This window comes from Sturnus vulgaris, chromosome 3 (assembly GCF_052056855.1).
Source record: "Sturnus vulgaris isolate bStuVul1 chromosome 3, bStuVul1.hap1, whole genome shotgun sequence".
Lineage (NCBI taxonomy): Eukaryota > Metazoa > Chordata > Aves > Passeriformes > Sturnidae > Sturnus > Sturnus vulgaris.
In genome coordinates, this window is record NC_142245.1 from 17,382,769 (window position 1) to 17,397,921 (window position 15,153).

The 15,153-nt window shown below is 49.6% G+C and overlaps 1 protein-coding gene across 1 annotated transcript in view; it reads right to left on the bottom strand.

Annotated features, from left to right (window-relative positions):
- The window catches only part of GALNT14 (polypeptide N-acetylgalactosaminyltransferase 14), a 90,638-nt gene extending 83,140 nt beyond the window's left edge, over nt 1-7,498 (bottom strand). The window contains exon 1 of the mRNA XM_014877477.2: nt 7,147-7,498. Within this exon, the coding sequence (XP_014732963.2) occupies nt 7,147-7,272 (126 nt within the window). The 5' untranslated portion in view covers nt 7,273-7,498. The remainder of the gene's footprint in view (nt 1-7,146) is intronic.
- Nucleotides 7,499-15,153: the final 7,655 nt, after the last annotated feature.

Consider the following 15,153-nt stretch of genomic DNA (forward strand, 5'->3'; position numbering starts at 1 on the left):
ACACTGATTCCTGCTGAGATTCTGGAACCAAAAAGGGTAAAGAGGGTGGGAAATCAATTTAATTGCAGCTTAGTAAGCAACTGCACTAAGCGTCGCTGGCAAAATCTGAACATTTTGCTGTGAGAGAAAGGGGGAGAAATGGCTTTTTCATTGCATGGGAAAGTGGATTGAGAGCAAACTCCCCCCCATCATCTGCTCCTCACCCCTTCCTTCTTTAAACAGGAGGAAGCCAGCAAGAAACAAAACTAACGCCAGCAATCTCCCGCTCCTGCTACTCCAATTAATAGTCAATCCGCTGCACCCTTTGTCGTTAGGCTGCACGTAATTACTCCTTCACGCAAACGTCTTCCTTAAACAGATCCTACTTCTGCTTTCTCCGCAGATACATTCCCCTTAATTGGTTTTATTGCACCAAATGCTGGCCTGCCCTCACAGATGAGACTCTCCCAGGCGGAGTACATTGCTTTTGCATTTCCACAACTTCTTCGAAGCTTGCTTTTCCCACTGGCAAAGAGATTACAGCACAGAGAAACACACCCAGAGGTACCGAAGTGGCATCTCGTGAGCTGCACACACAGAACACAAGCATCCACAGACCCAAGAAAAATACCGGGCACCCAAAACCCCAATATTCAGCTTCCCAGGGATTTGTCAGCTTGGGACAATAACGCTGCACTTGCATTCATGAGGGATCACAAGACAGTGTTATTTGCAAGGCTGCAGTGCCCTTCCCATGCTGGAGCTCGCCCAGCTCACACCTACAGCAGCTTAACAGAGTGTGCTCTACATGCTCTGCCCTGGTCTCTACATATACAACTAACCTCTCAGCTTCAGGAAGCATAGAAAATCTCTAGTCACAGTACCATAAAATGCTCCCTGGACCTGCCTTCCTCAGGCACGGCATTCCCATTTATAGCTCTAACCCCGCAGCCATTCCATATGCAGAGTCCCCTGCCTGTGGGGAGGAACAGGGCACGTTGCAGAGCCAGGGACAAGAGATGTCTCAGCAGAGCAAGAAGTAAACCCAGCCAAGACAGGCCCTGGGCCATGAGCCCATCAAAATAAATCAGGATTATGCATTCTTATCAAGGAAAGGAAGAGCGAGGAGAAAACAGTGAGTTTTTGAGTAAACAATCCAACTCTGTTCATATCTGAGGTGGTGAAAGAATAAACAGGACAAAACATCTTCCCTGATAGTCAACATCTTTCTCAAGCATGGAGATACTTCAACATATGTGCTGTGTCTCTGAAACCTTGGCATCCAGACACAGAGCTGATTTTGGAGACTCCCCGCTCAAAAGAAGGACCTTTATCAAGTCCACCCCTAAAGGTCACCAAGGGTTCCAGGCTGCGAGCCAGAGCTGAGTCCTCCTAAAAACCCAGCAGCAAGGGCTTGAGCCCTTCCCTGTTACCTAGGAGAGGATGATGCCACACCATGTCACACCAGCTGGAGAGGGATGCTGCAGCCTGGAGCAATTCCACGTGCAGGGTGCTCCTGTTTAGGAGAAGCAGTTTACAAGGAAAACCATGACACTCCTGTGCCCATTCCACCCTCAGAGCATCACCACCTCCAACACCCCTCCAGAGTGAAGCAGCCAGACTCTTCCAACTCTTTTTATCCTTCCAGAGCACAATAAAAAGTATTTTTCTTCTTCTAGTGCTCAACAGTTCTTGTCAACAAAGCACATACCACCTGCACAGAAATTTATTTATACTCTTACCAGGAGAGAAGCAGAATCCTTGCCTCCTCTCCTTCCTTCCCTGATACTTCTTTTAAAAGCACCAAGCTAAGAAAGGCACCTGTACATTCCAACGCTCACTGTTTTGCAAAGCAAACAGGTCCTGTTCAATCAATATTTATGCCCTCATCAGTCACAGCTGCAACACAGAGCTCCACCAGAACGTAATGGAGGCAAAAGTCATTCATTGCAATTACCACTGAAAAATTAGGAGGGTTTTCATTGACTGGTTATTGTTCCACAGGTATCCCAGGGAGCGCTGTAATGTGCAGTGGGCAGGTTAATTAAACGAGGTGCACCAGGCAGACTGCTCACCATTTGTTCACAGCTGGTTTAGTCACTGAGGTGGACTTCCTCACCTCGCCCCTGCTCCACCAGACCTGTCCTGCTTGATCCCACAGATGAGGGCAGCTTGGGCATGGCTTTCTGTTTTATCCAGCACTGAACACACAAGCAAGAGAGAGAGGAACTGGATTCCATCACACCTCCTTCAAAAGCAAAGCTCTGCACATCCTAGAAAGCCTGGTTTTGCTCCTAGAGATTTCAGAGTGGGATTTCACCGACCAAGCATGAAATAAGTCTCCCCTTCTCCTACATCCTGGACCTATCCATGTCACCAGCCAAGTCCCGGTCAATACAAGCTTCCTGGGTATTAAACACTCTGCCTCTTCTTTTTTTCTTTTGTTCCCAACAGCTTTGCCACTTCAATCCCTTAATTGTCAAGATCTGAATTTTTGCAGGATACACAGTTATTTTAATCTGTTAAGTGGCTCTGCTGCTATAAAACTGACAGGAATTTAATATCTGGAGACTGTCAGCTGAGCTCCAGGTGCTGAGGCTTTCTAGATGGCAATGATGCAGAAGGAAGCACAGGCTGGTGCAAGGCACATAAGCACAAAGCTGGCAAGGGTCCCTTTGCACTGAGGTCTGACCCTGCAGGGTGCTGAACAGTGGAGCAGGCATTGAGGCTGCTGAGCTTCTCCACATCTCCCAGGAGCCATTCCCCAGCTGCATTTGAGCACACTCAGAAAGGAGATGTTGCACTGCAAACACTTATACAAGTCAAGTAGAACAGGTCACTTTTTTAATAAAGGAAACTTTTCCTCTGCTTTTCTCCAGCAGTCAAGCCCATCACAGACCCGTTTTCCCTCCAGAGGCTGTCAGCTGTGCTTCAGCCATTCATCAGAAGGAGCAAGCTAGCATGCAGGAAGGAATGAAGGGAAATAAAATCCTAAACCAAACAAAAACTATCTTCCTGCCCCTCCTGCACACACTGCTGGCCTGGAGCACAGGAGCCCAGACCCTTGAAAACCCCTCCCTGCTGCAGGGCTCTGCCATACAGCCACTGTGGTCTGATACAGTTGCAGAAAATGAGATGACCAAGGGCTCGTCACCCACCTACTCATCTCCTGCTCCCTCATAAGCATCCCCAGCCACAGTCTGGCATAGGATACAGGAGCCAGCACACCAGCAAAGCATTGCTGCAGAGCCAGCTACAAGTACTCCTTCACAATTAATTTGGGATTTTTCTTGTAATTAATCCTGCGTATCAGCTCCCCTCATTATTCCTTAATGTAATTAAGTTATTAGTTTATATGTCGTTCCCCCCCTCAAAGCAGAGCAGTGGGATGGATCAGAGGGAGGCAGGGGAGATGCCAGGCAGTAGCATGGGGCTAGAGCCCGGATTACTGGAGCACATGCCATGCCCCACCACTGCCTCCCTGGGTAAATTCAGGTGGGTCACTAGCAGCCTGATTTTCCAAGACAATAAAACTACTCCAGTTCCTCCGGAGTCCACCAGAGACAGAAGCATACCAAGTCCAGTTAACCTCTCCAGGTCCTGGTTTATCCAGCTGGAAAACTGCCGGAACAAGGAGACAGGCTGGAACTAATTAAAGCTTGCAAAGCATTTCGAAACCCTCCGCCAAAAGGCAGGGAAGGAAGAAGGCATCAAGGACCCCCAGCTGATCCGTGACCGCAGTCAGCCCCGTGTCCTTACACGCCCATCCATCAGGCTTGGCTTCCCTGCAGGCTGAGCCCGTGGCTGCTAACCAGGCACCCGGGTGGGTAAAGCTCCCTGGCAGGGCCAGGCACCCTGCTACAGCCAAGTCACAGGACTGCATCAAGGGCAGCGAAAGGGCAAGTGTTACAGCACTGAGAGGGCTTGATCTGCCCCTTGGAAAAGAGAGAAAAAACAGCCTCCGAGCCCCAAGCAACAGCCGTAAAAACAGCACGGGAGGGACCGGCGAAACTGTCCCAGCAACAACTTCATGGTCCTAAACACGGCCAGTGTTTTGCCTCCACACGCTACCAGCCCGGCAAGGTTGCTACACCTCACGGCCAGGAGGGAGTCCCACACCCTAAAATCCAGCCTCAACCTGCTCCTGCCGCCCTGACACGTACCACCAGTGACTGAAGGCAGCAAGGAGGAGGAGGAAAAGGAGGTGATGGGGAGTCAGGGAAGCAAGGACTGGCAAGAATGGGGACCCTCTGCCTGCCTGGAGTGGGCAGCAGTGAGAGATCCATAGAGATGGATTGCAGGACAATACAGGGGAAAAAATTGCAGGGAGAGGTGAGGCCAAGTTAATTACAAGACTGCTGCACCCACCTCTTCGGGCATGAGCAGCTCAGTAAAGTTCAGCTACTGCTGCAAGACCTTCCCTGAATGCCTGCCTTCACCAGGTCCTTGAGATGCCAAGCCAGCAGCGTGTTTTTGGCAAAGGAAGGACTCAAAGACTGCGTCGGACCCCTCACACTAAGGGGACCCTGCCCACCCCAACACACGATCCTCTGGCTGCAAGTAAAACATCATAAGCCTTCCTTTGGGAAGCTGAGGCCTGGACCTGGGTCTGGATTTGGGGTAAAGCAGGGGACGAGGTGCAGACCAAAATAACAGTGATGGATGGGCATCCACGGAGCCAAGGGCAGAAGCTCCATGAGCTTTCAGCAAGCCACCCATGTGCCACAGGCAGGCAGGGAGCTCAGGTACCACGGCCTTCCAGCATCATCGACGTGTGCTGGGAGCCCTGCCAGGGACAGGCAGGGGCAGGAGGCAGTCACCAGCTGGCGCCTGACTGCAAAGGTCTAAAGGTTAAATCTACACGAGGCATGATACACGGTGTGCCCATGTCCACAGAAATACAGCTCAACTGGGAGAGAAGGGGCGAGGGAACAAGTTGGAAAATGCTGCTAGGAAAGTTTATGTGGATTTGCTCCATTTCCCCTCTGTAGCTGTCTTACAGTGTTTGAGCTGCTGTTAAGCAATCCACCACCTTCTCTTGTTTCTTGAGGAATTTGGGAAGACAACTGCTCAAGTTTTCATCAGTGGCAGCCAGTTCCACGGGCCAGGCCAACAGGACACAGCAGCAGGCTCCTCTCTGGACCACAGCATTCCTGTCTCTGTACCCCACTCAGCTCTGCAGCCGTTCAGAAGTGTTTAACTGAAGTGACACCACATCCCCATGCTCATAAGCAGTTTATAAGTCATACTGCACCAAAGCAGTTTACAAAGCCAAAAAATGCAATGCATTTAAAAATAAAAAACAATCTGCACCCCATGGATCTCAAGGGGATGCAACTCTTTGGATGGAAAATTCAGAAGAAATGAAGAAGAGGTAATTTAAGCAGTCAAACTGATGGAGTTATGGCAATTTGGCAGTGGCAACTTCGAAATGTGGGGACGGATCCTGCGTGGCGGAAGTTCCCTTCACCTGCTGCAGGACCCAAGACCAGCCCGCAACAGCATCAGCAACCTACAACCTCCCCCCGAGGTGGGGGGAGCCTTGAGTGGGAACAGAAAGTCAAAATGGGCTGCAAAATGGCAGCAATTCAGCGGCAGCTGGTGCTAAGTGAAAAGCAAGGTACATTTTAAGGAGATTATAGTAGCCCCTGTCAAACAGGGGAGGTCTTTTATTGCAATTTTTACGAATACAGTTCCCAGACCAAAGCACAGTTCTAGTTAAGAAAGCGCTTGTCTTCTGTTTTCAGTGACTTATTTATTGCCTTCCCCTGCTTAAATAAATAAATAAATGTATAGATAATTATTTCTTTTTGGGGCCTGAAGTCACACAGATTCATTCCCTTCTTCTAGGATTGAAAGATTTACGAAAGCCTGAAGAAACCTCCTCAATCATTTTTATTTAAAAAAACATGGAAAACCAATAATTCCTCAGGATGAAAAAATCAAAGTAAGCTTTATGAGTTCTGACTCTTTTTTTTTTGCAATCAGGTCGTTAATTCAGTTGCTGAGGTGACAGACACATATATGAGACTCTCCAAAGATGCGGCAAACATGTAAAGCTGTCACAGATTGTGGGCTAAACACTGCTGGGTGTCACCGACACAAAAAAAGGGGCTGACGGTTCACACCCTTCTGCCACAATAACCCTAATCTTGGTGTATTTTCAGAAGCTAGGCTCTAACCCGGATTAATTAATTCAAGATTTACAACAGTACAACTAAGCAGCATCTAATCTATGTCCTTTTGGAAAGTTAACCCTCGGCTACGTCCCAGCCGCTCTCAACCGAGGAGGAGAGGACACGGGACCCGGAGAGGACCCGGGACCTCGTTCAGCCGAAGATGCTCGCGGCTCCCCTGCCTTACGTTTGTGCAGTGAAACTCATCTGATTCACTCGCTGTGCGGAGCGAGATGCTCCTCACATCTCTGCCGTGCTGTCACTCCGGGGACTCAAACACGACAAAGAAAGGCGCGATCGCACGGGCACCCTCCTCCCAGCCCGGCTGGGCTGCCAGGGCAGCAGCATCCTGCCCGTGCCTGCTCTTCCACCGCAACCAGCCCCGAAAAGCCCCCGCGCTTTAACCGGGCTCGCCCAGCCCGCGTACGTCAAACACGGACCGTCCCAGTCTGCTCCCCTCTGGTTCCAGCCCGGACAGGGTGGAGTGCTTCTCCTTTAGGGCAGAGCTCGGGAGCACGGCGTGACCCACGGGGGGAAGGAGCCGCCGATCCCCCATCCGTGACACGAACCACGCGTTTCGTTCCCTTGGGGCGCACCGGTCCCCCCGCTCCCCAGGGAGGCCCGGGAGCCCGAGACGCTCCAAGTTGGCGGCGGGACAAAGGGCCGGTACCGCCGGTGGCACCCGCGGCCGGGGCAGCCCCGACGGCCGCAGCCCCGATGGAGCGGGGCGGGGAGGGCGGCTGGGACTGCCGCTGTCCGAGACCGAGCGGAGAGAGGGAAGGGGGGAAACCAAGCCCGGATGATACGGAAAGGGCCCTAGTGGCCCCCCCCCCCCCCCACCCCAGCAAAGGCACAGGTCCGGTACCAAACTTGAAGGGGAATGCGATGGGGTGGGGGTGCCGAAAACCGCCAGGAACTTCTTCCCCGGGCGGCGGCGGCATCGTGCCCAAGTCCCGCCGGAGCAGCCGTGGCCCCGCCGCCCCTGCCTTACCTCCGGCGTGTGTCCTTCGGGCTCCGCCGCCTCCAACTTCCTCCGCGCCCCGAAGAAGAGGAGGAGGGCGGCGAGCCAGAGCACCCCCAGCAGAGACAGCGCCAGCCGCCGCGTCGGCCGCCTCATCCTCGGCAGGAGGGAAAAGTCCTGCGGGGGCACCGGGAGGCGGTGGGGGGGAGCCGCGGGCGGCTCGGGGGGCAGCGGGAGCCGGGCTGGCGGCGAGGAGGGTCTCGCCCGCCCGCCTCGGAGCCGGCGATGCGAGTCCCGGGCTGTGCATGCTCTGCAGGGGAGGGGAGGGGAGGAGGAACGGGAGGAGGAGGCGCCGGGAGGAGGGGGGCTGGAGCCGGAGCCGCTCGCCGGTGCAGCGCGCAGGCAGCCGGGCTGGTCCCCGGGGAGCCGCTGCCCTGCCCGCTCCGCGCCGGCGGGGAGGCAGCCCTGGGGACGGGGACACCGAGGGGTGCGGAGGTGTCTGTGTGTAATGGGGGACGCCCATCCCTCTGCCCTGCCTCCGTGAGCCAGTCCGGGCCACTTGCACGCGAAGGGATGCGCGGGGCTGGCAGAGTTTGGCCCGGCTCGGTGCCGGTCCCCGTCTCGGTCCCCGCCCGACTCCGGGGCGAGAGGAGGCCACCGTTCAACAACACACAGAGGAGGCTCAGACATGATGGGAAGATTAATTTAACCAATTGAAACAGCAGGGGGAATTCAGGTAGGTGGAATTTAATTACTGGATTTGGAAGAGAAGATGTGTGTCTCCAGAGCTGTCAAGAACACTTAAAAAATAAAATCATAATCATCAGCTGTTGGTATTCCGGCAGCAGCTTAGTGCCAGGCCATGGTCCTGCAAGGACGGCCCTCAGCCGTCATCCCTGTCCCACGGGGTGGCCCTTGCTGGCTCCATACACAGCCCCAGCAAAGCAGGCCTGTCCACACCGGGCAGCCAAAGTGGGAATGGCAGACCTTGCTGAGGGGAAAAAAAAAACCTAACACAACTACAGAGTAGGACTCCAGAAAAGAGCTGTCTCACCCAGCTATCCCTGCTCACCTGCCTGACACTGCTCTTCTGATCTTGCCACTGACAAGTATTACATGAGCTGAGCAAACCTTTGCAGAAGACACAGAGCATAAATTAAGTATTGGAGCAGATGTGAGTCATTCATGTTAGTACAAAAACTATAGAACAAATCCCATAAAAACAAGAATCCATGCATAAAGTAACATATGGAATGAAATAGAGATAAGATGTCAGACGCTGGAAAGTCCAATGCACATGTTGTAAACAACCTCTCCTATGCATTTCCCACACACTCCTCCTGGCTTTATTATTTCCTGCAGTTGTTTTCTGTCACTTGCTAATTTATCATTTGCAATCTTTATCCTCTGTCCTCCTCTGATTTATTTCCAGGGCTCAATAAGCCCTTCTCCCTAACATATTCCATGCCTCTCAGGCCCAACAGTCACAGAAAGATGCCCAGATAAAAATTTCATTAGCAGCCACAAAAAGGGACATTTCTCTTTCTTTGTTTTAAAGCCGTGTGACTTTGAAACACCTTTACCAGCATGAGGAAATCCAGGTCCAGCAGGGAGTTAGTTTGAACTTTGTTTTACAGCCAAGCAGGAAAAGAACTAACCAGGTGGGAAGGTGGCAGAAAGCCCTCATGCCCTGGTGAGCCACCAACCTGATGTCACATGGGAAGCCCACACCAACCTAAAAATGCAACCTGTTCCCGTGGTGTACATCATTTGTCATGCCAATTAATCTTCCTTAGCCCCTTGTTCGGGGTAGCTGGATCATCATACTTCACCATAAGACATCTCTGCCCAACCTAGTTGGGACTTACAGGTGCTGGTCTCTCCCCAAACTGTTGCCTTATGCTTTTTCCTGATAGCCAAGGTAAAACACCTGAGCAGCTTTTAGCAGCTGAGGCACATGAGTTGTAGTTTTTACATGGCTTATAGTTGTTTTCTTGCCTTATGCCCATCCCTGCTGTTGGGACAGACTGGTTGCTACCTCTCACTTACCTCCTTTGGATCAGGAATGGCTTTCTGACCAAAAAGATCACCTTGCCACAAGTAGAAAATAGCCAAGGGTGTTTTCTTGCCTGGGACAGAGTGACCTTGGCTGCTGTTAAACAGTGTTCCCCCAACACATTTTTAGAGGGTGCTGAGTTTTTCCTAGCAGACCTCCCTCTGTGCAAGGAGAGTTTTTTCCAGACGAAGGCACCTAGAGGGTGTTATCATTCAAAGCTGGATTTAAAACCTTGTCTTTTTTGTAGGTCAGACTTTCAGGAGAAGCTATTACAAAATACAGAGGGGAAGTATAGAAAATATCAAGGAAATACATTACAAATTAGATTACAGGTAAGGTAATGAATAGGACATACCTGACAAAAATGCAATCAGATAATGCTTTCTTATTACCTTGAGAAACAACTCCCTCTGCTGAGGGAAAGCTTCACTGGCAGGGCTCGGTGCCGTGATGGATAACTCACTGTGCCCGGCAGAGAACAGGCAAAGGCTCAATGCCTCCCCTCTGGCACTGCCACCACTCCAGCCAGGAGGGGACACTGTACAAATCCCCGCTCTGTGCAGGTGTCCCGTGGGGAGGCAGGAGACTCGAGGAGCTCTAGCAACGCGTTGTTCCCAAGGAAGTATATTCCTCCTGATGGTGTGCCTGGTGTGCTGGGACAGATAATATATCAAGCAGATGATGGTAACAGTTATTTAAACAAGAATAAGGCAAGAATACAAATCTGGAGGTTCAGAGTTATTTGAAGTCGTAGACTTTCAGAGACTTGTATAAAAATCCTAGTGCAATTCCATTAAAAACATGGCAATAAAAAAATGTTCTGTTGTATTATTGACCCATATCTTTCCCATTTTTCTAATTTTTCATCTGCCAATCTCAGCTGCTTCACAAGTGAGGTCCATAACATATTACCTGTTTACAACACAGCAAAATTTACAGGCAGTACAGCCAGAGACAGAAAAATAGTCTAGGAAATGGGTGGCTGGCATTTGTTGATATCAGCATTGAAAAGCTGATGAAAGTGATTGTTTCATGAAAGCAAAAATAGGACATGGTTTCTGAGTGGGAGGGGGACTCATCACAACCACAGCTTCAGACAATTACCCTTCAGGGTCCTTTAAGGAATGGGTGGAAGGAGAAAGTAGCTTTCCTTGCTGTTTCAAGGGCATCTGTAAAGCACATTTCAAGGGAATCTAATCTCACTGGGTCTAGAAACCAGCTGGACAGTGCTTCAGTGCAGTTTTTACTAGGAATACTCTTGCGTTATGAGTTCAGTTCACATCTGAGATTCCATTCACAGAGAGTTTCTTTTCTAAAAGGATCACAAACACTTGGCAGTTTTTTCTCAGAAAGTTGAAAGGGGCTTAAGCAGATACAATCAAGAAGTGACCAGAGGAAAGGATCAAAATCCACCCCCAACCTGGGGATATGAGGAGTCTCAACATGGAGGTTATTGTAGGATGGAGGAACCCCACTGAACTCTGGATTGAAAGGGGCTTCTAGGACAGAGAGCTCCACTGCCAGGAGAGGATCTGGTTCAGTCAGTGGCTTGGGGTAGCCCAGCACTCAGTGCTGTTCATAGCAGTGCACCATCCCCATGAGGAGGTGCTGCTTGCAGTAGCATATATATCAGAAAGACTGTGTTTGCTTGCAAAAAATAAGAGATCAACGTTTGAAAGGGTCAGCATGGTAATATGTGGTTATACAGGGTGCTGGATTTCACTCAATGGTGTCTCTGTGGTGTGTGCTCCCAGCTCGGGGGAAGAAGCTCATTCAGAAGCTTCTCTCCCACCCCTGGCAGACGGTGTGCTACACTTACTGAATTTAAACACAACGAGGACAGGGTCAGGAGAGGAGGGCGAGCACAACAAGCTGCTCCTAAATAGCTCTTTTGGCAAGTGCTGAGCACTGGCATGTTCCAGCAGGAGCCCAGCTGTCCCTCGTCACCAGCAGTGGAGGTGCCAGCCTGGGTGCAGAGGCTCCAGGACAGCAAGCCAGCACATGCCCTGGCCCAGCACCACCCCACAGCCCCAGCCTGCTCCCAGAGACGACTCAGAACCATTTGAGCTCTCTGGGTGGAGCTGTGCTTCAAATGTGAACAGTCATGTCAGTGAGTTCCAGGTTTATATTTAATACTGGAACAAAATTCCCTTTTCTGAACTGTAGCTGTTCAAAAAGCCTCTGGGTCACTTGGTCAGTGTGAGGAGAGGAAGGGCAGAAGTCCTTTGCACTGAGCAAGGAGGTTGTTGCTTTGCCATGGGGGTCCCCAGCTCTGCAGCACTTGACACCACCGTGCCCTGCTCCATGGAAAGCTGCTACAGGGGTGCAAGTCTGTGCTGAGCTGGTGGTTCCTACCCACAGCTGCCATTTCAAAAAACAGCTTCCATGATGACCGCTGAAGATAATGTGAACAGTATTCCACATTTTGTGGCAGGTAAGATCTGCCTTTTTGTTTGTGCTGTAACAGAAGCAAAAAAATTAGATCAGTGCTTCTATGAAAAATGTTCTCCCTGTGTGCCCTTGGAGAAGAACAAAAATGTTAGATAGAGCTCTGGCCTAATATCAGGAGAATTGTAAGTATTAGAAAGTATTAAAAAATAAAACCAAAACTTTATATTGGCTGTCTCCTGTGCTGAGGTAACAGAACTGTAGCTTGTCCTACATCTGCAGCTTAAATGGGAGGGTCAAACATGAAGCTGTGAAACACTCACCTTCTCCTCTTGGGTGATGATATTTTTCTGCACCTCCTCACCTACTGCTGCACTCAGAAAGAGAAATGCAGGAGTTCCTGCAGCCTTTTTGCCACTCTCAGTGTTGCAAGCAGATCTCTTCCAGTACCTCTAAAGGACTTTTTTTCCTTTTAATTAAACCGCAAGCATTCTTCTCTAGCAAACTTTCCACGATGGCATCTCCAGTTAATTAAACGTTTAAGCTGTCAGGAAATGCTATGCATTAAAAAAATAAAATAAAGAGGAGAGCTACTTTAATAGCCTTTGTTAATTGAAGCTCTCATCGAGTCAGCTGCAGCAACAGAAGCTGCTTCCCGAGTCAATGGGCAAGAGAACACACCCAGACATTTGCCTGCAGTTCCTACAAGTCAGACTCCCACCTCCAGGCTAGTGTCTGTGGCACTGATGGATGAGGCAGCACTGAGCTCCCTCACCATTGGAACAACTGCAAAGGCTTCTCTGTAATAAAACAGGAGGAAGGCTGGGGGGAATTCTTGCTTATCTCAAGGTATTTTCCATCTCCAGCAAATGTAATCAAATGGGTACCCACTTGTACTTGTGTTTAATTCACATGCTCCCCAGTCCTTGTCTCCATTTGCTGGGGCACAGGTTTTTCTGGACTAGATGCAATCATTACTCACAGCATTTCCAAGTGCCCAATGATGCCAATCCAAGCAGATGTGGGAGCAAGGGGAAAAACAATGGGAGATTTGAAGTGAGACACGTTGACTTCAGTATGTGACTGAGGGACATTTTAGCAAAGAATAGTTCCCTTGGACAGGGCTCTTCCACTGAAACCGCCTTCAATACTGTTCACTGGTTGCTCTTGACCAGCCCAGCCGCTGGGTTTTATTGCTGCAATAAAGCTTTCTAGATCCTGTCTGTCCCCATATGTCTCTGGTGCTTGTTATTCTCTCCTGATGCTCCCATTTTCTGGAAAAAGCCCCTGGATAAGCAATAGCTGCTGATCCCACAGCCTGTTTTTTTCAGTGTTTTGGTGGGGTAAGCTACCTAGTTCCAGGTCACTGCACCAGCAACCAGTGGCAGGCACTGCAAATGGCCACAAAGGAGCATTTGAGAGCAAAGGCAGCAGAGAGTTTTATGGGCCAATTTGCAGCAAACAATCCATAAACAGAGCACAAGGCAGGTGAATCTTTACCAGCAGCAGCTGAGCCTGTGAGGTCCTGGGCACCCTGCAGTTGTCAGCACAGCTCTGGTAAAACACGTGCTCCCAAGGGACCCCAGAGCTGCTGGGACTTCAAGGGGAAGCAAAGCTGCTCACCTGCCTCCCAAGAAGCTGTGCTCCTGTGTGCACAGCTTGCACACACACCCCCCACAATCCATCTCTGAAAGCAGAGAACCCTGCCAGAATTCAGAGCAAACCCTTTTGTTGCTCTGAATATGCTAAATCAGTCCCTTTTTGCCAGCTGCAGGACTGTGTCTCTCAGACACATTGAAGCCCATAATTGTGGTTTGGACAGGTGACACTCAACAGAATAAAGAACAAGTCATATGATGGCTGAGAGAACACATTAGCTAAAATAAAGCTTTGTCCTTAAAGCACCTTTAATGCCTCTGTCCTTCCATGTGCAGGTGTTAAGCAGACTTCAGAATTAAATCTCTATTGCTGATATGTAAGTGTGGCCCTTTGCCAACTGGGATCCAGGCATCTATTAACACAGCTGGCATTATGTAATATTGCACCGGGTACTTTTGGGGAAGGAGGGTTTTCACAGCTGGGTGGAAAGCTTTACCCTCATCTTCCTCCTATAAAATTTTTATTAGAAAAAAATCCTAACTATTTATATCTCTGTTCTCCGGAGGGATACAAAAACTGGAGACAGTGAGCCACACATCACCTTACTTCTTAAGATTTTAATCCCATTATTTAGGTGAAGTGTCTAGGAATAGACATTTCTTCATATACAATTCAATGCTTTAAGCATAAAGACAGTGATTTCTATTTGATCAGGCAACCTCCCTCTCTCAGTACAAAAGCCCCAAGGGGCTAACAACTAACCCCACAGCTCCCTGGAAAAATAGTTAACAAGCAGTTACTCTGTACAAAAAGAATGAGTAATATCAATGTCTGTGCTTGTTCCATGTTGATCTTTTCATAGGATCCACTGTGATCTCCTACACAAAAACACACATGGTGCTAGAAATCCTGCCTACCTACAAGGGAATGGTATTCTGCCCTGGACGTGCTCAGGTGGATTAACATCTCCTTTTCCATCACCAAATCATTGCTGTTGGTTAGACAAAAAAGCAGCAACTTGATTCCCCCACTAGCAGGACAAAATTTCAAGGCTGCTGTTTAGAAAACAAAGTAATGTTTAATTGCACACATTTGTTTTGCTGTTATTGAGCAAGAACAAGTCAGAAGCCCAACAGCATTATTTTTCTTTCCCCGCACAGAACCTCATGAATGCATTCAAACCTGTTAGAGTTTCTTAGTCCCAGAGGGTCTTGTTGAACCAGAACGATCAATAGATGCAAACAGAGCAGGTAAAGAGGCAATCAGGGCCTTAGAAACTTGAAATATTTTCCATTAGGACACCTTAATAACTTCCTCTGAACAAGTATTTCAACGGCTGGTGCTACAAGCAAGGAGACATCTTAGGTAGGAGCAGCCTGGGCGAGACACACGAGGGATGAAATGCATCTTGATTTTACCACCCGGAGCAAAATGTGCTCTGGACACCAGGATGTCCTCGAAATAGCTTGGGCCATCCTGTGCAGGAGAGGTATTTCACAGGAACTTCTGCATAGGGAAGATAATTGGAGGGAACCGCTCCAACGTTTGGGGTTCTGATCTCTCGCAGTAATGAGCGTGCAAGCAGGGGATGCATATGCATGAGAACATAATTAGGAGTGGTAAAACCTGGAAGATTTTCAAACTCTGTGGCAATTACCAACTTAAACACACAAAAAATTAAGATAGCCTTATACCCAAAGGAAAGTTATTATTCAAAGTGCCTTGCCTCATTATAGTTAGCTGGAGCTCAAACAGCAGGCTGGTGAGCAGGGGAGAGCTGCCTTCCATTAGCAGCAGGTGCTCTCCCTGGGATAGAGGCAGGATGCTGGCATTCTTCTGCTCTTGCCCAGACATCTCAAACGGTCCCAAAATGCTTCATGGGAACAAAAATAGAAAGCACAGGGCACACATGACTGGCAGCTTGGCCTCCCCTGTTGCTCTTTGGGCCTCTCTGGTGAAGAGCATTCATGGACAGAGAGCTATCCTGTGTAAAT